The sequence below is a fragment of the Canis lupus genome, chromosome 19 (genome assembly GCF_048164855.1).
Source record: "Canis lupus baileyi chromosome 19, mCanLup2.hap1, whole genome shotgun sequence".
NCBI lineage: Eukaryota > Metazoa > Chordata > Mammalia > Carnivora > Canidae > Canis > Canis lupus.
Genome location: NC_132856.1, coordinates 4,479,654 through 4,501,324, shown reverse-complemented (window position 1 = coordinate 4,501,324; position 21,671 = coordinate 4,479,654). Strand labels below are relative to the sequence as shown.

Genomic DNA, 21,671 nt, shown 5'->3' with positions numbered 1-21,671 from the left:
CTTGATCTCTCGAACCTGAGATTGTAACCGTCAGGGATCCCTGGGTGGCTCAGCAGTTTAGTGCCTGCCTTTGGCCCAGGGCGTGATCCTGGTGTCCCAGGATCAAATCCCGCATCAGGCTCTCTGCATGGAGCCTGCTTCTCCCTCTGCCTGTGGTCTCTGCCTCTCTCTCTCTCTCTCTGTGTCTATCATGAATAAATAAATAAAATCTTAAAAAAAAAAAAATCAAGAGTCAGATACTTAACCGACTGTGCCACCAGGTGCCCCTACCCTGAATTATTTTTAAGTGTTGTTAATAATGCATGCAAAACAGTTTGGGCATAATTAATTTAAAAATAAGCAGGGGGCAGCCCAGGTGGCTCAGTGGTTTAGCACCTGACTTTGGCCCAGGGCATGATCCTGGAGACCCGGGATCGAGTCCCACGTCGGGCTCCCTGCATGGAGCCTGCTTCTTCCTCTGCCTCTCTCTCTCTCTGTGTGTGTGTTCTCATGAATAAATAAAATATTAAAAAAAATAAAAATAAAAAAATAAAAATAAATAAAAATAAAAATAAAAATAAGCAGGGCTTGGGATCCCTGGGTGGCGCAGCGGTTTAGCGCCTGCCTTTGGCCTAGGGCGCGATCCTGGAGACCCAGGATCGAATCCCACGTCGGGCTCCCAGTACATGGGGCCTGCTTCTCCCTCTGCCTGTGTCTCTGCCTCTCTCTCTCTCTCTCTCTGTGACTATCATAAATAAATAAATTAATTAAATTAAATTAAGTTAAATAAATAAATAAATAAAATAAGCAGGGCTTAATACAGGTAGAATTATATTTTTAAACCAACAGAAAAACTGACTGGAAGGCAACACAGCAGAATACTAACAGTGGTGAAAATACTGGAGTCATTCTTCTCTGCTATTCATACTTTTTTCTATAAAGTTTTTAGACTACTTTCCTAAAATGCAAAATTAAAATCCACGAACACTCCTGGCTAGTGGTTTCCAACTGCGTTTGGGAAGGCTAAAGTTTGGCTGAAGCTCCCCAAGGCAAAGCAGGGAGAAGGCAGTACAGGTGAGGGGACCAGCAGTGTGAATCCACTTTTCTCCATTTATACCCACTGGGGTTCCACCCAATGTTGTACTCGTTCTTTAGGTAGGATTTTTTTCAACTAGTAAGTATCTAAAACATGAACTTGTTTCAGTGAACAGTGGAGCCTGCTCTGATCATCTGAGGAAACTTCAAACAGGGAAACTCTTCATTCGTGGTAAGACTGGCACATGCAAAGAGTGAGAATTTGGCACCAGTCAATTCTGGATCCACTGCATAGCCCCAGTTGCGTGCCCTGGGCCTATGACTACAACTCCTGGAACTTACAGCGTCTCATTTAAAATCTGGAACAACTGGGATGCTTGGGTGGCTCAGTGGTTGAGCATCTGGCTTCAGATCAGGGCGTGATTCTGGAATCCTGGGATCGAGTCCCACATCGGGCTCACTGCAGGGAGCCTGCTTCTCCCTCTGCCTGTGTCTCTGCCTCTCTCTATGTCTCTCATGAATAAATAAATAAAAATCTTAAAAAAAAAAAAAAAAAAAAGTCTGGAACAATCATTCTGACCCCACTGCTGTGTAGCTGAGAAACAATACAGGAAGAGCACCTAGCCTACAGATCTGTTATGATGATCATCAACAATGAGAGAAACATGAGCAGTTACTCACGTTCTTTTTCAAATAGCTCTCTGACACCAGGCAAATCCTTCGCCGCTCCAAAGTACTTGTAGCCTCGATTTCCTGGGACTTCTTTCCCTTCATGATCCAGCATTTTAGGACCAACTTTCTTATTGGGAAGGAAAAAGAGAAAATGGATCTGATCTTCTAACCCACTATTTCCGTGTTTGCAAATATACTTTAAGATAATAGCACTGAATGTGGGAAAATACTGATGTACACAGAAAATACATTTTTTTGGTAAATTAAAATCAACCTAAATACTTAACAGTATGTAGATGATTTAAATTATAGCATAGTCAAGGATGGAATATATTCTATACCTTCAAAATGATTCTTATCAAACTTCATATTGCCTTAGGAAAACACTTATATAACCTAAGTGACAAAAGCTTAAAGAAACAATTGTAAATAATTTAAATGACAAGCAGTAAAAGACAAATGAAATACATCCTGATGATAGAATTCTATCCATTAAAAATGATGATGTCAGGGTGCCTGAGTGGCTCAGTCAGGTAAGTGTCTGCCTTTGGTTCAAGTCATGATCCCAAGGTCCTGGATTCAAGTCCCGTATCAGGCTCCCTGCTCAGTGGGGAGTCTGCTTCTCCTTCTGCCCCTCCCTCTACTTGTTCTCACTATCTTTCACATGTTCTCTCTCAAATAAATAAAATCTTTATTTTAAAAAATGATGATGTCAACAACTACATGTATTATGTGACTCTGGATGAGGTCCTGTCTTAGAAGGGGAAATGCTAAAAAGGACATTATTGGGAAAATCAGTGAAACAGCCAAGTAGTTTGGATAAAATGATCATATCAAAGTTAACTGTCCTTTTTTTTTTAAGATTTTATTTATTTATTTATGAGAGACAGAGAGAGAGAGAGAGAGAGAGAGAGAGCGCGAGCCAGAGACACCGGCAGAGGGAGAAGCAGGCTCCATGCAGGGAGCCTGACGTGGGACTCGATCCCAGGTCTCCAGGATCACGCCCTGGGCCAAAGGCGGTGCCAAACTGCTGACCCACCAAGGGTTCCCCAAAGTTAAATGTTATACTTGATAACTTTACACAGTTATGAGGAACATTCTTACTCTTAGAAAATATACAGAGAAAAAAAAAGGAAATACATAGAGAAGAAAAAAAAGAAAACACAGGGATACTAATTATTCAGGGTAAGGAAGCATGATTAAGCTTCAAATGGTTCAGAAAAAATAAATATCAAAGTACAAATATAAAATGACAAAGTAAATACAGCAGAGTGTCAAAAACTGGTAAATCTGTAAGGGTGTATGAGAATTCTCTGTACTAATTTTCCAACTTTCTCAAAAATGCTTTTCAAAATAGTGTTACAAATGGTTACTAACATGAAAATATGTTTCTGATAAACTGTTAGTGAATAAAGCACAGTTGGGGGCAGCCCCCGTGGCTCAGCGGTTGAGTGCCACCTTCAGCCCAGGGCCTGATTCTGGAGACCCGGGATTGAGTCCTGCGACGGACTCCCTGCATGGAGCCTACTTCTCCCTCTGCCTGTGTCTGCCTCTTTCTGTCTCTCTCTGTGTCTCTCATGAATAAAATAAATATATATTTTTTTAAGATTCTATTTATTTATTCATGAGAGAGGCAGAGACACAGACAGAGGAGAAGCAGGCTCCATGCAGAGAGCCCGACGCGGGACTCAATCCCAGGACTCCAGGATCACGCCCTGGGCTGAAGGCAGGTGCCAAACCACTGAGAAACCCGGGGATCCCCAAAATGAATAAAATCTTAAAAAAAAAAAAAAAGATTTTATTGATTTATTCACGAGAAACAGAAAGAGAGAAGGGGGGGGGGGTGCAGAGGGAGAAGCAGGCTCCCAGCAGAACAAGGAGCTCAATGTGGGGCTCAATCTCAGGACGCTGGGCTCATGACCTGAGGCGAAGGCAGACACTTAACTGAGCCACCTAAGCACCCTTCTAGGAGGGTTAACAACTTCTGCACCACTTTATTTCTTATTTTTCTTTTTTAATGGTTTTATTTATTAGACACAGAGAGATAGCACAAGCAGGGGGAGCAGTAGAGGGTGAGGGAGAAGAAGGCTCCCCACTGAACAGGGAGGCCAATTTGGGGCTCGATCCCAGGACTCTGGGATCATGATCTGAGCCAAAGGCAGATGCTTAACTGACTGAGCCACCCAGGCACCCCACTTCCACATGACTTTAATGCTATACGACAGGATACACAGAATCACTGTCACAGAAGTGCTAAAGAGAGTAACTGAGAAAGCTCCTCACACAGTGCCAAGAACCAGGGCTCAAGAAACATGAATGCCTCTCCTTCATTTTTATGCCAGGTACTAAAGTGAGAATTGTGTTAAACTTCCATAAAAATGCAAATACCAGCATGTCAGAAAACTTCATGTATTTCCTGCCTAACACATTACAGCTCACTGATCAGGTCAAATGACCTAAGATACTTCTCTTCACAAACAAACAAACAGGGTGGGCTCTGGGGTAGTATTTTTTAAAGTCAAGACCCAGGAGTAGGTCATGAAATCAATTAAGTGGGTCACAATCATCCATTTCTGATCCTTTACATCAGAATACAACAGAATAGGATATCAACATGCATCACACATACTATTTTTTTAGTACATTTTTGTACGTATCAGGTTATGACAGAGAGTTTATATACATGTATTTCACAATAGAGGTCTTGGTCCTAAAAACCTAACAGCTAGTCTAGAGGATTTTATTTATGAAAGTTCAAAGAAAGTAAAGAATGGAGGGCCCTTGAGACCCCCTCAGGTAAAGAACCCAACAATGGCTGCTCTGACTCCCAAGGAGCTCAGAGATGATGCAAAGAGACCACGGTCATTTTTCTTTTTCTTTTCTTTTTTTTTTTTTTTTTTAAGATTTGTATTCTTGGGCAGCCCCGGTGGAGCAGTGGTTTAGCGCCGCCTACAGCCCAGGGCGTGATCCTGGAGACCCTGGATCGAGTTCCACGTCAGGCTCTCTGCATGGTACCTGCTTCTCCCTCTGCTTGTGTCTCTGCCTCTCTCTCTCCCTGTGTGTGTGTCTCTATGAATAAATAAATAAAATCTTAAAAAAAAAAAAAAAGATTTGGGGATCCCTGGGTGGCGCAGCGGTTTGGCGCCTGCCTTTGGCCCAGGGCGCGATCCTGGAGACCCGGAATCGAGTCCCACGTCGGGCTCCCGGTGCATGGAGCCTGCTTCTCCCTCTGCCTGTGTCTCTGCCTCTCTCTCTCTCTGTGTGACTATCATAAATAAATGAAAAAAAAATTAAAAAAAAAAAAAAAAGATTTGTATTCTTTTAGGTAATCTCTACACCCAACATGGGGCTCAAACTCACAACCCCAAGATCAAGAGTCACATGTTCCACAAACTGAGCCAGGCAGGCTCAGTTTTAAACAAGAGGCTCCCAGAGAGATTAAGTGGCTTACTCAAGAAAACTGGACAGTAAACTCAGGTGCCCTGTCTGCTCTGAGGGCTGTGCTATGGGTATGGGGTCCTTTCCATGTTTCCTATCCACATCCAATGGGCACTTTCCAAACCTTTCATTGCTCAGGTGCCTGCTCTGTGGCAGGCATGGGCTGGGAGCTGCAGGGGATGCAAAGCTACCCAGCCTGACAAAGCTCGCTAGCTGACCCCCAGGATCCATGGGGTTCTCCATGTACTCACCCCATAATCAGGACCGCCCAGCTCTTTTATCCGGACTTCCCAGTGTCCTTTTTCTCTTAGCAGTTTATTAATTTCATCATTCAGGTCACGAATCCGGAATTCACCTAAACCAGCTAGAAAACAAACACATTAATATCATTTCCTCAAAACAGCACTCAATGTTATACCCTCAAAAACGAATGTCAACACTTAGGAAGGTATACAGCACAAAAATACACATTTGAATTTATTTTAAAAAACCATCAACATCCCATAAAGGAAAAGGCAAGGATTATGAACAGAGTTCCCACCAGCCCAAGGGGGAATAAATCTTTGAAAAACAATTTCATCCTGAGTAGTAACTGAAGAAATATAAACTGAAGCAAGCAGGAACTGCAGGCAGTTCCATTCATACAACTATTAAAACATCTTCGTGGTGGTAGAACCTAGCATCCAACACCAGAAAAGATGCAGTGAGGCTGGCCTAAGCACCAGGGCCTGTGAGCATTCTGTGTTGGTCTCACCCTCTCAGGAAAGCAATGTGTTATTAACGGGGACATCTTTTGGCAGAGACTATACCGTTAAGTATTAAGCCTAAGGGACTTATATAAAGGAATATGCACAAGGGACTTTCCTGAGATGTGGTCTATGGTGGCCAAGAGCTGGGAGCAGCTGGGGCAGCCCACCAGAGGAAGGAGAATAGCTAAGGAACCCTGATATGTTGGAATAAAATATCACACGGCTGTCACAAGGAAGTATCCCTCCCTTTCTCCATTCGATGGCTTTTGTACCATTGTCAAAAGTCAACTGACCACATGTGTGGTCCTATTTCTATACTTCCTACTCTGTTCCAACCATCTGTCTCTCACCAATACCACACCGTCTGCAATACAGTAGCTTTATATTAAATCTTAAATTAGGTGGTATGAATATTCCAATCTTGTTCTTTTTCAAAACTATTTGGCTATTCAAGCTTCTTTGCCTTTCCACTCAAAATGTAGCAAAAAAATCTGGCAACCTATACAAAAAACAATCTGTTGGGATTTTGGTTGTGAGTAGTTGAAAAGACAGAAGTGACATCATTACTATGCTGAGTCTTCTCATCCATGAATGCTGTGTATCCCTCCACGTACTTGGGTCTCTTCTGATTTCCTTCATCAGTGTTTTGTAGTTTTAAGCATACAGATTGCACACGTATTTTGTTAGATTTATACCTAGGTATTCCCTGTCTTTTGCTGCTCTTGTAAAGAGCACTTTTTAAAAAAATTTTCAGTGCTGGTTTATAAAAGTAGAATTGATTTCTGTGTATTGACTTTCTATTCTGTGGCCTCACTAAACTCACTTATTTATTTTAGAAATCATTCCATAGATCTCCTGGGATCTTCTACATAATCTGGGAATAGAAAATTATATTTCTTCCCTTCCAATCTGTGTGCCTTTTATTTCCTTTTCTTGCTTTACTGTACTGACTAGGAATTCCAGTATGACCTCGAATAGAAGTGGTAAGAAGAGGTATCTCTGCCTTGTTCCTGCTCTTAGGAGGAAAACATGCAATCAATCTTTCACCATTAAGTATAATGCTGGCTATAGGTTTTTTTTGGTAGAAGTGCTTTATCAGGGTAAAAAAAAAAAAATTCCCTCTTATTCCCAGTTAGTGGAGAGTTGTTATCATGAGTGAATGTTAAATTTTACCAAATACTTTTTCTGTGTTTACTGAAAGGATCATATGGTTTCTCTATTTTAGAATGGTGATACAATGAATTATATTAATTTCTAAATGCTGAATCAGCCATGCATTCCCAGGGTAAATCCCACTTGGTTGTGATTTATTATCCTTTTTTATAAATTGCTGGATTTGGTTTGCTAATACTCTGTTGAGGATTTTTGTGTCTATACACATGAGGAATATTAGGTGACAGTTTTTTTCTATTTGTGTAATGTATCTTTTAGATTTTAGCATCACAGTAACGCTAATAGTAAAATTAATTAAACAAATGAGGAAGTATTCCTTCCCCTTCAATTTTCTAGAAGAAACTATGTTAAATTGGTATTATTTCTTCCTTAAATGTTTGGTAGAACTGGCCACGGAAACCATTTGGGCTTGGAGTTTTCTTTGCTGGAAGGCTTTAAAGTATGAATTCAGGGATCCCTGGGTGGCGCAGTGGTTTGGCGCCTGCCTTTGGCCCAGGGCGCGATCCTGGAGACCCGGGATCAAATCCCACGTCAGGCTCCCGGTGCATGGAGCCTGCTTCTCCCTCTGCCTGTGTCTCTGCCTCTCTCTCTCTCTCTGTGTGACTATCATAAATAAATAAAAATTAAAAAAAAATAAAATAAAGTATGAATTCAATCTCTATAAAGTATGAATTCAATCTCTTTAACAGATATAGTGGTGTCTGGCTGGCTTAGTCAGTACAACATAGTAACCCTTGATCTTGGGGTCATGAGCTCAACCCTCACAGTGGGCATAGAGTTTACTTAAAAAGAAAAAAAAAAAAAAAAAAAAAAAAAAGGCAGCCCGGGTGGCTCAGTGGTTTAGTGCTACCATCAGCCTGGGGCGTGATCCTGGGGACCCAGGATCGAGTTCCATGTCGGGCTCCCTGCATGGGGCCTGCCTCTTTCTCTGTGTGTGTCTCTCTTGAATAAATAAATAAAATCTTAAAAAAAAATTTCTCGGGATCCTTGGGTGGCGCAGTGGTTTGGCGCCTGCCTTTGGCCCAGGGCACGATCCTGGAGACCCAGGATCGAATCCCACATCGGGCTTCCGGTGCATGGAGCCTGCTTCTCCCTCTGCCTGTGTCTCTGCCTCTCTCTCTTTCTCTCTCTGTCACTGTCATAAATAAAAAAAAAAAAAAAAAAAAAAATTTCTATTTCCTAAATAGATAAAGGACTACTCAGGTTTTAATTTCCTTTAGAATTTTTTTTTTTTAAGATTTTATTCATTTATTCATGAGACACATATAGAGAGAGTGGAGGGGGAGAGAGAGGGGCAGGGATATAGGCAGACATAGGCAGAGGGAGAAGCAGGCTCCACGCAGGGAGCCCGACATGAGACTTGATCCCGGGACTCCAGGATCACACCCTGGATCAAAGGTAGGCACCAAACCACTGAGCCACCCAGGGATCCCCTCCTTTTTTTTTTTTTTTTAAAGATTTTATTTTTATTTTTATTTTTTTATTTTTATTTATTTATGATAGTCACACACACACACAGAGAGAGAGAGAGGCAGAGACACAGGCAGAGGGAGAAGCAGGCTCCATGCACCGGGAGCCTGACATGGGATTCGATCCCGGGTCTCCAGGATCGCGCCCTGGGCCAAAGGCAGGCGCTAAACCGCTGCGCCACCCAGGGATCCCCAGGGATCCCCTCCTTTTGAATTATTTTTGAACAGTGGCACTACTGATATTTGGTCAAATAATTCTTTGTAGGATGCTTAGCAGCATTCCCGGCTTTATCCACTAGATACCAGTAGCACTTCAAGTTGTAAAAATCAAAATTTCTCCAGATACTGACAAATGTCCATCCCCTGGAGTATCCTATAAATGTCAAAGTGATTAATATTATTGTTCAGTTCTTCTATGTCATTACTGATTTTTCTACTTGTTCTATTGATTATTGAGAGAAAAGTGTTGAAATCCCCAAGTCTAATTGTAGATTTGAGAATTAACATTTCAAAACAGGTTAGCTTACCATTCTGAATTTGAGCCACTTTTTTAGAGATCTCTCCAATGATCTGTGGAAAAAAAAAAAAGACAGTAAATTCTCATGACTTTTGAATGTATCTGAAAGCACAGAAAAAACAACTCAAAATTAGTAACTAAAAATACTTAAGAGCATCTGGGTGACTCAGTCAGTGAAGTGTCTTCCTGTGGCTCAGGTCATGATCCCAGGGTCCTGGGACCGTGCCCCACATTGGGCTCCCTGCTCAGTGAGGAGTCTGCTTCTCTCTCTCTCTCCCTCTGCCTCTTCCCCCTGCTTGCGTTTTCTCTCTCTGTGTCAAATAAATAAATAAAATCTTAAAAAAAAAAAAAAAAAAAGATTTTAGTTGAGAGACAATGAGGAGAGAGAGAGAGAGCACAAACAGGGGGAGGGGCAGAGGAAGAAGGAGAAGCAGACTCTCCACTGAGCAGGGAGCCCAATGTGGGGCTTGATCCCAGGACCCTGGGATCATGACCTGAGCTGAAAGCAGACGCTTGACTGAGCCACCCAGGTACCCCAACAAATAAAATCTTAAAAAAAAAAAACAAAAACAAAAACTTAGAATTCTGGAAAAAAAATCATTTACATAAGAACAATTAGAAGGCAAATCAAAACCACAATGAGGTATCACCCTACACCTGTCAGAATGGCTAGAATCAAAAAGACAAGAAACAACAAGTGTTGGCAAAGATGTACAGAAAAGAGAGCCCTCACACACTGTTAGTGAGAACGTAAACTGATATAGCCACCATGGAAAACAGTATGGAGGTTCCTAAAAAAATTAAAAATAAGAGATTCTATACTATACTATAGATCCAACATTTCTACTACTGGGTATTTACCCAAAGAAAATGAAAACACTAATTTAAAAAAATGTTAATTGCACTATTATTTGCAATACACAAGATATAAAATAAGCATTTCGATAAATACAGAGAACCAATTCATGATTGTGAGAGGCGAGAGGGTGGGGGTAGACAAAATGGTGAAGGGGAGTATGGGAGGGACAGGCTTCTAGTTCTGGAATGGTAAGTCGTGGGTAAAAAGGTACAGCATAGGGAATATAGTCAATAATATTTTGACAGCATTTATGGTAACGGATGGTAGCTGTACTTGTGGTGTCCCCATGTTGTATGCCTGAACTAATGGAACATTCTGTGTCAACTACACTTCATTTCAAAAAGAAACAATCAGAAACTTGTCACTTCTACTAAGACTAAATTCACCCAGAACATACTTGTCGTCTCCACTTCTCAGCTTTGGGCAGCTCAGTACATTCTGAGGCAAGGAAGGGTCTTCGTTCCTAAGAAGCAGAAAAATACATGTTACCACTGGATAATTACAAGCTTTATGCAGTATTTGCAGTTGATTAACCCCTGAAGACTAAATGCTGAACAGTCTAAAAATACATGTGAAGCTTCAGGTCCAGATGATCTTCATCAAGCTTTATATCTCATCCCACAGTCTCTACTGAGGAAGTAAGTATACATGCAAAAACATACATACACTGCACTGTATGTAGTAGAGTGAACCAATGGAAACAACTTAAAAGTCCAGTGGGATCCCTGGGTGGTGCAGCGGTTTGGCGCCTGCCTTTGGCCCAGGGCGCGATCCTGGAGACCCGGGATCGAATCCCACGTCGGGCTCCCGGTGCATGGAGCCTGCTTCTCCCTCTGCCTGTGTCTCTGCCTCTCTCTCTCTCTCTCTCTTTCTCTCTCTGTGTGTGTGACTATCATAAATAAATAAAAATTAACAAAAAAAAAAAAAAAAGAAACAACTTAAAAGTCCAGTAATAGAGAGAGGGCTAAATAAGCTAAGTTATATCCATTTCATGGTATATTCATATTATCTTAAGAAATAATGGTTATCAGTATTTAGAACAAGCATACATGTATGTGAGCTCATGAGCATGTATGTGTGTAATTTAAAAAAAAAATACAGAAGTATTGGGATGCCTGGGTGGCTCAGTGGTTGAGCAACTGCCTTTGGCTCAGGTCATGATCACCAGGGTCCTGGGATCGAGTGCCACATCAGTCTCCCTGCAAGGAGTCTGCTTCTCCTCTGCCTGTGTCTCTTTCTCTTGTGTCTCTCATGAATGAATAAATAAAATCTTTAAAAAACAAAAAACAAAAAAAAAAAAAGAAAACAGAAGTATTGAAACAGTGGTACCTATTATTCCTGACCTGGCTGATCCTCTGTATGTTGAGACATTTATTGGTTTCCGCTTAGAGCTGCTCCACAGCACTTCCTATTATTCAATATTAGACAGAGTTCGGATCATATGGGAAGCCAACCATCATAATACAGAGGCGGTGGCAGAAGCAACAGCTAGATCATTACGCTGCCCCAGCTAGAGAGGTACACCTATACTTCAAGTGTGCAGACTCGTAAGAATGTCAGCAAGTACAGACAGTGAAACGAATAGGAAGTCTAGTCTGCTCAGGAGGGAGTTTTACCACATTTGTTCTTGATATTTTATAATTCATGAGGAAGATTTACACCAACCTTCACTTTTCCCTCTTCCAGTTGAGCTTGGCGAAATCTTGCTAAGGCCGTCCTACCAGGAAGAGAGAAGACTCCATTAGATACTGCTCAGATTTATCACCCAGGTTCCTAGATGGGGAAGATCTGCTCATGACCATAACATAAGCCATTCATTACTATTATTCATATATGTTATATTTTTAATGATAATTATTATTCACAAAAAAAGAGAGCATACACGAGCATGTGCAAGAGATTAAGACACTACAGAGAAGTTATGAGGTTTTTTTTTTTTTAATTTTATTTTAAAGTTATGGGTTTCCCTGTTCCAACAGTGGAACTTAAAAAAGCCACTAATGGGGATCCCTGGATGGCTCAGCGGTTTAGCGCCTGCCTTTGGCCCAGGGCGCAATCCTGGAGTCCCGGGATCGAGTCCCACGTCGGGCTCCCGGCATGGATCATGCTTCTCCCTCCTCCTTTGTCTCTGCCTCTCTCTCTCTCTCTGTCTATGATAAATAAATAAATAAATCTTAAAAAAAAAAAAGCCACTAATGTTCTTAAACACCCAAGTATCAATTTTACTTAGACTGTGCATTAAAGACTCTGGGAAACTGTACTGATCAGACCACTGTGGTGAGCAAGACATCCAGATGTTAAAAGGTAGTATCATGAGATGCCACGTTGTCACTCTCACAGCCCCTGCACTATGCCCAAGTGAACTAATGTGTATCCAGTATAAGTCCTAGGATCTGTCAGTGAATATATGCGGGGAAAACTAACAGCAAATATGGGAATACTATTTTAACACACATAGAGAAAGAAACATACCAAAAGGAATAAACACAAAAAGTGCTCTGTGGAGATAATTAAGTTACATAAAATTTATGGACAAAATTGAGTTGATACTTACATGGCCTTTTCTGCATTTCGGGCCTAAAAGAATAGAGAAGAGAAAAAAATGCCCATGTTTAAAATATCCTTTTTTAATGTACTTTTTAGAGAAAAGTTATCACAAGGACAGTCACAAGCGCAGTTTGAACTAGTATATGTACACTGTTAACAACAACAAAAATCAAATGACGTTCAAATCCTGTCTTTACTTACACTGCTCCCTCCACTGTCCCCACACCCTTGGATCTGGCTAATTCCTAACTATCCTTCAAAATGTATCACCTGTGTCATTACCATCTCAGAAAGTTCTTCTGCAGTCCCTTCTTCCCAACTGGAAGCTGCTACCTTTTGTCTGGGTTTATAACCACCATGGTCCTTTCCACTCAGCATCCCAATTGACTATTTCCTGCCAGGAGAATTTGAGGAAGAAAAGACTGGCTTTTCCAACCTGAGTTTTATGTAAGTATTGTCACATTGGTGTCAAGACCATTGTCCATGAAACAGTGTCAAGCACAGAACATGTTTTCTGGGTTGTAGCATAAGTAAAAAGAGTACTTCCTAAATCAGGGACTTGAATTTTACCCCCGGGTCTTCCACTTACCATCCCTGAGAAGCAGTCTCTCAGTTTTCACACCTTTACAACAGGGATCAAACCTCTTATCTCACAGAGAATGTCATGATGAGTTAATGAGGAAAATACTTGAAAATATCAGGTATGCAGTTTATAGATACTCAGCAAAAATGAGCTTAAATCTCCTTTCTGGCTCTCCCTTTCAGTGAACACAGAAGCAAACTTGGCAAAGGCTTGGTGGACACATGAACACATTACCTACTAAGGAATAAAACAGAGCAGAGGGGGGATCCCTGGGTGGCGCAGGGGTTTGGCGCCTGCCTTTGGCCCAGGGCGTGATCCTGGAGACCTGGGATCGAATCCCATGTCGGGCTCCCAGTGCATGGAGCCTGGTTCTCCCTCTGCCTGTGTCTCTGCCTCTCTCTCTCTCTCTGTGACTATCATAAATAAATAAATAAACAAATAAACAAATAAACAAATAAATAAATAAATAAATAAATAAAACAGAGCAGAGAAAGCCATCTTGAAGGCTAAGGCAGTGTCCTATTTCATTAAATCCTAGAGATTCTAAATATTTAATTTAATGTTTCTCAATGCTTACTCCATTTTTTTTTTAAGATTTTATTTATTTACTCATGATAGACATAGAGAGAGAGAGAGGCAGAGACACAGGCAGAGGGAGAAACAGGTTCCATGCCGGGAGCCCGACGCGGGACTCGATCCCGGGACTCCAGGATCGCGCCGTGGGCCAAAGGCAGGCGCGAAACCGCTGAGCCACCCAGGGACCCCCTGCTTACTTCATTTTTAAAACACCATAGTAGGTGCTGGCAATTTAGCCAAGGGTCTTCTTTTTGGGGGAACCTACTGGAACTTTCCCCCAAAACAACGAATCAATGTGGTAAGGGCATGTACCCAGGGTTAGGTAAGCCCACAGATAGGAACGTGTGATGGTGTGATAAAATAACCAACAGCTCCTGCGCCCAGAAATATCCAGGCCCAGGGATCCTTCTCCCCTGCTAGGGAATGGAGAGGTGCGATCCCCCGTTTGTTAGAGTTCAGGAACAGAGCCTCAAGGCTGAGCAGGGCAGTGTAAGGCAGTCATTCTCCCACAGAAAGGGCTGCTTCTAGCCCACGGGCTTCTCTCCATCCTGGGATCTTGGGCTCATTACTCTACAAGAGCTTGCAATACTTCTACTCCGTCACTGCGCCGTGTCCTTCCTATGGGGGCTTCACTTAATGGAAATATCATGGTTACAGACTTGCTTGGGCAGCTTCTGTGTGCCAACGCTATGTGTGTTCTCACAGTCACACGCAGGGAGCGCTTCTTGACCGCCTGGGGAAGCCACCAAGCGACTCGCACCACACAGAGCACACCCTCCTGGGACAGCACGCTGCCGAGCATCCCACGTCACTCAACACCCAGGGCCGGGGCCCGGCCCGACACCACGGCAGACATGAAGAAAGCAAGGCTGAGGGGCCCCGGGTGGCTCAGCGGTCGAGCGCCTGCCCCGGGCTCAGGGCGTGATCCCTGGTCCTGGGATCCAGTCCCCGCATGGGGCTCCCCGCAGGGAGCTTGCTCGTGTCTCTGCCTCTCTGTCTCACGAATAAACCTTCAAACCTCCCAGACACACGTGGTCACAACCGCTGCCCGTCTCCCGAGCGGGGCTTGGGGACAAACAGGTGGACCCGCGCCGCGCTCCGTGGCTGGGAGCCTCCCGGCGCCGCTCCGTGCCTCAGTTTCCCCGAGCGGTAACTCAGAGCGCTAGGCGGACGCAGACATGCGGCGGGGGCCGGGAACTCCGCCCGAGGCTCCCTCACCCCCCACAACCTGTGACAGAGGAAGCCGGGAGGAGGAGAAGGCCAAGTTACAGGCGCCCAGGAGTCTGAAGCCTGCGCCCCTGCACCGCGAGTGCCCGGACACGGCCAGGAACCCTCACGGCCCGCCCGCTCGCTCCCTCCGTCACGCACCCACCCAACTCACCATGGCTGCGTGAGGTCGCCGCCCTGGGGCCCCGCGGCCCCAGCCCCCGAAGCTTCACCGCCTCGCGCGAGGCCGACCCTGGCAGGAACTGAGTCACTCCCGCGGCCCACACCACCGACTTCTCCGTCGGAAGGACAAAGGGGAAGGACCGGAAGTGAGGGGCCGGAAGTGGACTGAGAATTGACACCGGGAGGAGGAAATGCCAGCGGGCTCCTGCGGGGCGGGCCTTCCCTAGACGTCTGGACGTCTGGACGTTGCACCCAAACGCGCGTACGAACGGGGGCGTTGGCGAAATTGCGCTTGCGTAGTGGGACGGACACGTTTGGGTTCCGCCCCTGGTTTTTGCTCTCGCGATAACCAGTGCAAACGGTCTCGGGTTAACTCTTGGTCCTGCGGCGGCGGGGAGCGCAAGCTGGTTGCTGTCCCCCCCACCCCCACCCCGGGGCTTCTGGGGAGGGCAGACACGCCCTTCTGGAGGCCGCTCGTCCTCACCGGCGGGCTCGGGCCGCTGAACCAGGGTGCGTGAAGGGGGCTCGGCAGCGCCAGCGCTGGAGCCGGAGCCGGAGCCGCAGCCGCAGCCGCAGCCGCAGCCGCAGCCGCAGCCCGGGGCGGGGGGGGGCGGGGCGGGGCGGGGCGAGCGCGTGCGCTCCGCGAGCCCCACCGCGCCGGCCGGCCTCGTAAGCCCCTTCGCGTGGCCCCGTCATCTACGTGGGCCTTGCAGCTTCCGAGCTCTTCTCCTGGAATCGCGGGGCTCATGAGAGCCCGACCAGTGCTCGAAATCACACTCCTTCAAAAAAAGAGAGAAATGTAAGGCCCAGGGAAGAGAGAGCTCCGGACTCAGAGGCGGAGGTTGGCTCGAGAGGCGGTGTCCCCGCCCAGGAAGATGCGGGCAGCCATGTGTGATGGGCACCCTGGCCTCCGAAGACCCCCGGGAGAGGCCGCTCACGGTGGTGTCCGAGCTTGCTGGGGAACTCGCGGCACGGACGGTAGCAGAGTAAGCGCGCTTCGGCGGCTCCCGCTTGAGGTGCCGCAGCCGTGGCGACGGCCTCTGCCGGAGGAGCTCACCGGTGTTGGCACTTGAGCTCCAGCCCAGACGCACAAGCCAGCGGGGAAGCAGCTGACCTGTGGTTCAGGATCAGACAGGACAGACAAGTACTTAGAAAAACAGACACCAGGAGCGCATGCCTGAACCGCGGTAAGGGCAGGTTGTCTCCTTAAAAGTTTTAGGTGGACCTATGGCCACCCAACTACATTCCATCTTACCGCCTTTCTGGCAGCTACTTGTGGGTTTGTGATTAGGTGGTAGCCAATGGGAATTGAATAGAGGGAATCTGTGCCACGTAGGCAGTACCATGAAAAGCGTGGACATGTCTTCCCTTGCCCTCTCTGTTCACCGCCAAGAGTGACTAAGGCAGCAAACATCTTGAACTCAGACGTGGAAGAACCATGAGAGGTCGCCTGGGTGGCTCAGCGGCTGAGCGTCTGCCTTAACCCCGGGACGTGGTCCTGGAGACCCCGGATCGAGTCCCACGTCGGGCTCCCTGCATGGAGCCTGCTTCTCCCTCTGCCTGTGTCTCTGCCTCTCTCTCTGTGTGTGTCTCTCATGAATAAATAAAATCTAAAAAAAAAAAAAAAAAAAAAAACAGGATTCAGGAGGCATTACCTACATGGATTGTCCTTCCACCTTTCATTCTCCCCACCCATTTACCTGAATTCCATTTGGGAATCCTAGTTTTTGGGGAAGGGAACTACATCCCCAGCTTTAAGAACAGACTAAGAAAGCTAGGTTAAAGTGCATTGGGGCTTCCTGCTCAGCAGGGAGTCTTTTTCCCTCTGCCTCTCCCCCTGCTCATGTGCGCGCGCGCGCTCTCTCTCTCTCTCTCATAAATAGTCTTTTTTTTTTAATATTTATTTATGATAGTCACACAGAGAGAGAGAGAGAGGCAGAGACACAGGCAGAGGGAGAAGCAGCCTCCATGCACCGGGAGCCCGACATGGGATTCGATCCCAGGTCTTCAGGATCGCGCCCTGGGCCAAAGGCAGGAGCTAAACCGCTACGCCACCCAGGGATCCCATAAATAAAGTCTTTAAAAAAAAAATTAAAGAATCCATGCCATCTCCCTACCAACATTGATTGGTGGGCTTAAGACGCAAGCTGACCCAGAGTTGGTCTCAGGACTTGGCTTGCAGGGCTGGGTGGAATATTTTCTGCTGGGTGTCAAAACAAATGTAATACCAGAAGCTGCTGTCAAGCCACTTTAAGACTACAAGGCAAGATTCCATATTTGGTGACATCAGTGAGTTGCTGAATGAGGCCTTGCCTCAAGCGCACTGCTCAGTCTTCAGTAATGTAGACCAATAAACTCCCTTTAGTGTTGAAACAAGTAAGAGTCAGACTTATCTGGTACTTAAAACTAAAAGCATCCTGATTATACCATTGCTATAGTTGGCTAATGTCCTTCCTTTGTGCATACTGATCCTGTCTTTGCCCATAGTGTTCATTCTGCCTGCAGCACCCTTCCATCCTGCTACGTGACTAATCCCTCTGTTTATGCCTCCTTCTCATTTGAGACTTTTTTTTTTTTAGATTTTATTTATTTATTCATGAAAGAGTCAGAGACAGGCGGAGGGAGAAGCAGGCTCCATGCAGGGAGCCTGATGTGGGACTCGATCCCGGGACTCCAGGATTGCGTCCTGGCCCAAAGGCAGGCGCTAAACCATTGAGCCACCCAGGGATCCCTTTGAGACAATTTAAACAGCCTCAGATGACTTACTCAACCTGTTTAATTTCTAGTCTGTGAAATTGTCATAATAGTACTTACCTTTCTGTTCTCATTTTTCCTCATCATGAAATTGGGACATTTGCCTTGCAGAGCTATTGTTAAAAGAGGCAACTATAGGGGAACCCCGGGTGGCGTAGCGGTTTGGCGCCTGCCTTTGGCCCAGGGCGCGATCCTGGAGACCCGGGATCGGATCCCACATCGGGCTCCCGGTGCATGGAGCCTGCTTCTCCCTCTGCCTATGTCTCTGCCTCTCTCTCTCTCTCTCTCTCTCTGTGACTATCATAATTAAATAAAAAAAAAATTAAAAAAAAAAAAGAGGCAACTATATATAAGGTACTCAGAACAAATCTATGTAAAATTCTCAATAATTATTTCAAAATCAAAAACCCCATGATCTGCAGTCACATCTATTATATGCCCTTACCCAATTCCATCAGGGGTTTTGTGAAAGCTCTGTTAGCCCTTAAATAACCAAATTTATTTATTTTTAAAGATTTTATTTGTTTATTCATGAGAGACACAGAGAGGCACAGACACAGGCAGAGGGAGAAGCAGGCTCCATGCAGGGAGCCCAACATGGGACTCGATCCTGGGTCTCCAGGATCACGCCCTGGACTGAAGGCGGCACTAAACTGCTGAGCCACTGGGGCTGCCCAAATAACCAAATATAATATTTACAGGCCTTGCCCTACTGGGATCCTATCTTGTTTTTTTTTTCTCCACCCCATAGGTCTGGCTCGTGAGATATAATAGCCAAATGAGGAAAGGAACAGACAATAGTGCTGCGCTGCCTTTTTTTTGTGCCAACCGCTCCACCCTATGCTGTGTTTCTTAGCCCCCCCTGTAAATTTGGGTTTTTAAAAGATTTTATGTATTTATTCATGAGAGACACACACAGAGAGAGAGAGGCAGAGACACAGGCAGAGGGAGAAGCAGGCCCCATGCAGGGAGCCCAATGCGGGACTCCATCCCGGGTCTCCAGGATCACACCCCAGGCCGAAGGCGGCACTAAACTGCTGGCCCACCAGGGCTGCCCAGCCCCCCTGTAAATTTGAACAGTTTCTGTAGTGCTAAGAGTTTCTGTACATAAATCCCAGTATCCATCATATATATCTATCTATGCATCCACAATAATGACCTATCATTAGATCACATCTCTAATCTAGATAATAATTATAAACTGACCAGCAGACCGAATTTGGCCTACAGAGTTACTTTGACTTATATCAAATCTCACACAGAAATCTTGGTATGAGGCAACACTGAACCGATATATGTATAGTTAACTGTCAATACAAGTGAAAAATCCTGAGGCACTTGGGTGGCTGAGTTGGTTAAGCACCTCTTAATCTCATCGCACATATTGATTTTAGGGTCATGAGCTCAAGCCCGGCATTGGGCTCCATGCTGGCCGTGGAGCCTACTTAAAAAAAAATCCAAGTGAAAAATCATGTTAGATCAGTCCATGTTAAAATGTAGAAGTGGTTTTTTTTGTTTTTTTTTTTTTTTAAAGATTTTATTTATTTATTCATAGAGACAGAGGCAGAGACACAGGCAGAGGGAGAAGCAGGCTCCATGCAGGGAGCCCGACGTGGGACTCGATCCTGGGTCTCCAGGATCAGGCCCTGGGCTGAAGGCAGGTGCTAAACCGCTGAGCCATCCGGGCCACCCTAGAAGTGGTTTTGGAACTGGGCAATGAACAAAGCTAGAAGAATTACAGGGATGAGAGAAAAAACCTTGAATGCTTTCTACAGATAATTAGTACAAATGTGGATGTTAACAACTCTTGCTAGTGAGGACTCGGAGGTGAAGAGCTCAACAGGAAATCTGTAGTCTTAGAGAATACATAAATAGAAATATGAACACTAAAAGCACTGCTGGTGAGGGCTCAGAAGGAATTGGGGAATATTGGAAACTGGAAGAAAGGGGAATCCTTATATGGTAGAAACATAGCTGAGTTGTATCCTACAGTTATGTGGAAGACAGAATTTGTATACACCACTTGGATATTTAGCTGAGGGTTTTGTTTGTTTGTTTGTTTCTTTCGGATGCTTGTAGTAAAATGCAAGAGCAAAAGGTCCCTGCGTGGCTCAGTGGTGGAGCATCTGCCTTCGACTCAGGTCGTGATCCCAGAGTCCTGGGATCAAGTTCCACATCAGGCTCCCCGTGGGGAGTCGTCTTCTCTATATATATCTCTGCCTTTCTCTGTGTGTCTCTTATGAATAAACAAAGGGACGCCTGGGTGGCTAAGCAGTTGAGCATCTGCTTTCAACTCAGGGCATGATCTCGAGGTCAGGGCGTGATCCCGGAGTCCAGGATTGAGTCTCACGTTGGGCTCCTTGCAGGGAGCCTGCTTCTTCCTCTGCCTGTGTCTCTGCCGCTCTGTGTCTCTCATGAATAAATAAATAATTTAAAAAAATGAATAAACAAAATCTTTAAAAAATTAAATAGGGACGCCTGGGTGGCTCAGCTGTTGACCATATCCTGGTCCAGGATCGACTCCTGCATCGGGCTCCCTGCAAGGAGCCTGCTTCTCCCTCTGCTTGTGCCTCTGCCTCTTTGTGTCTCTCATGAATAAATAAATGAATAAAATCCCTTATAAAAAAATAAAACAAAATGCAAGAGCAAAGAGATAACCTAGGGAAGTACTGTTAGAAACTGAACTTGGTGATTTGAGAAAAACCTTAGCCTAACCAAAAGATGCTAAAATTAGGAGATTCACTGGTAAATGTGCTCTGGAGAAAAAGCCAAGGATATGGTTGAACCACCTTTTTCTAGTGCCTCAGAATGATCAAAAGGCCAGAATATTCATTCACAGAGATAGGTTAAGAGATTAGGCATGTGACTCATGAATCCTCTCAATTATTGCAGCAAAACCCAGGACAGAGATGGGATTATCCAGGAAAGTTCTGTGGAGGAGCCTCTTGTCTAATGAAGTGAATTCCCATGACAGATCCACAAGGTTGAGAATTTTACACCAGCAGAACTGCCAACTTGAGACTCTGAAGGACAGAAAAAGAACAAAATGAAAGAAGGCTGTGAATCCCCAAAATTCCAAAAGCAGGAAACAAGCTGATAAAACTACTCATCTATAAACAAGTGCTTCTGTTCATGAAAAAGCGAGGGCTCCTAGGAAGTCAGCTTGAGCTCAGAGAATACTCTCTGGCCTTAAAGCCTGGATACTTTTTCCAGCTAGATTTTTAAATTGGTTAAGACCAATGACTGCTTTTTCCCATCTATTGTCCTCCCATTTTGAAGGGCCATGTCTCCAGGATGGATCATACCTAGCTCTCACCTATACCTCATTTAGACAATGAGACTTTGGACTTTGGAGCCAAGACAGAGATGTTGCTTTGATGGTATGCAATGGTTGACACTTTGGGTAACACGGAGATTAAAATGAATGCATTCTGTATGTGTGAGATGGCTGTGAATCTTTAGGGGCAAAGGCCAGACTAAGGAAGAATACCCTGCCAACCTACCAAAAATGTACATGTCCTAATCCCCAACACCTGTGAATGTTACTACACATCGCCAAAGGACTTTTGGGATGTGATGAAGTTACAGCATCATTAGGGAACTAATTCAGTGATTGAGTCCTTGTCTTGGGGCAAGAAAAAAAAAACAAACCCAGAATGGATCTTGTAGAATTCTTTCCTCTGCAGAAAATAACGAGGTGACAATGGATATAAAATAATAAAAAGGAGAGGTGCCTGGATGGCGCAGTAGGTTGAGCCTCAGATCCTTGGTTTTAGCTCAAGCCATGATCTCAGGGTTGTGAGATGGAGCCCTGCTTCAGGGGGAGGGCTCAGGGGATTGCCTCCCCATTCAGCAATCTGCTTGACATTCTTTCTCCCTCTGGCCCACCCCCATCCTCTCTCTCTAAAATAAAGTCCTTAATGAATAATAA

General features: G+C 44.9%; 1 protein-coding gene and 1 long non-coding RNA gene across 4 annotated transcripts in view; one reads left to right on the top strand and one right to left on the bottom strand.

The window, feature by feature from the left end:
- ISY1 (ISY1 splicing factor homolog) overlaps positions 1 to 15,573 on the bottom strand; it is a 26,728-nt gene extending 11,155 nt beyond the window's left edge. For 2 of the 3 annotated variants that reach the window (XM_072784913.1, XM_072784914.1), the window contains exons 1-7: positions 14,979 to 15,573; positions 12,446 to 12,468; positions 11,557 to 11,608; positions 10,289 to 10,354; positions 9,043 to 9,085; positions 5,376 to 5,488; positions 1,696 to 1,813 (exon numbers count right to left, since the gene is read on the bottom strand). In XM_072784913.1, coding sequence (XP_072641014.1) covers positions 1,696 to 1,813; positions 5,376 to 5,488; positions 9,043 to 9,085; positions 10,289 to 10,354; positions 11,557 to 11,608; positions 12,446 to 12,468; positions 14,979 to 14,981 — 418 coding nt within the window. In that variant the 5' untranslated portion in view covers positions 14,982 to 15,573. Of the gene's footprint in view, positions 1 to 1,695; positions 1,814 to 5,375; positions 5,489 to 9,042; positions 9,086 to 9,183; positions 9,368 to 10,288; positions 10,355 to 11,556; positions 11,609 to 12,445; positions 12,469 to 14,978 lie in introns of those variants that run through there. The other variant, XM_072784916.1, reaches the window with a different exon arrangement.
- Positions 15,061 to 21,671, top strand: LOC140609743 (uncharacterized). Its single transcript, XR_012011477.1, has 2 exons — positions 15,061 to 16,173; positions 20,633 to 21,671. It is a non-coding gene; the product is annotated as an uncharacterized lncRNA (long non-coding RNA).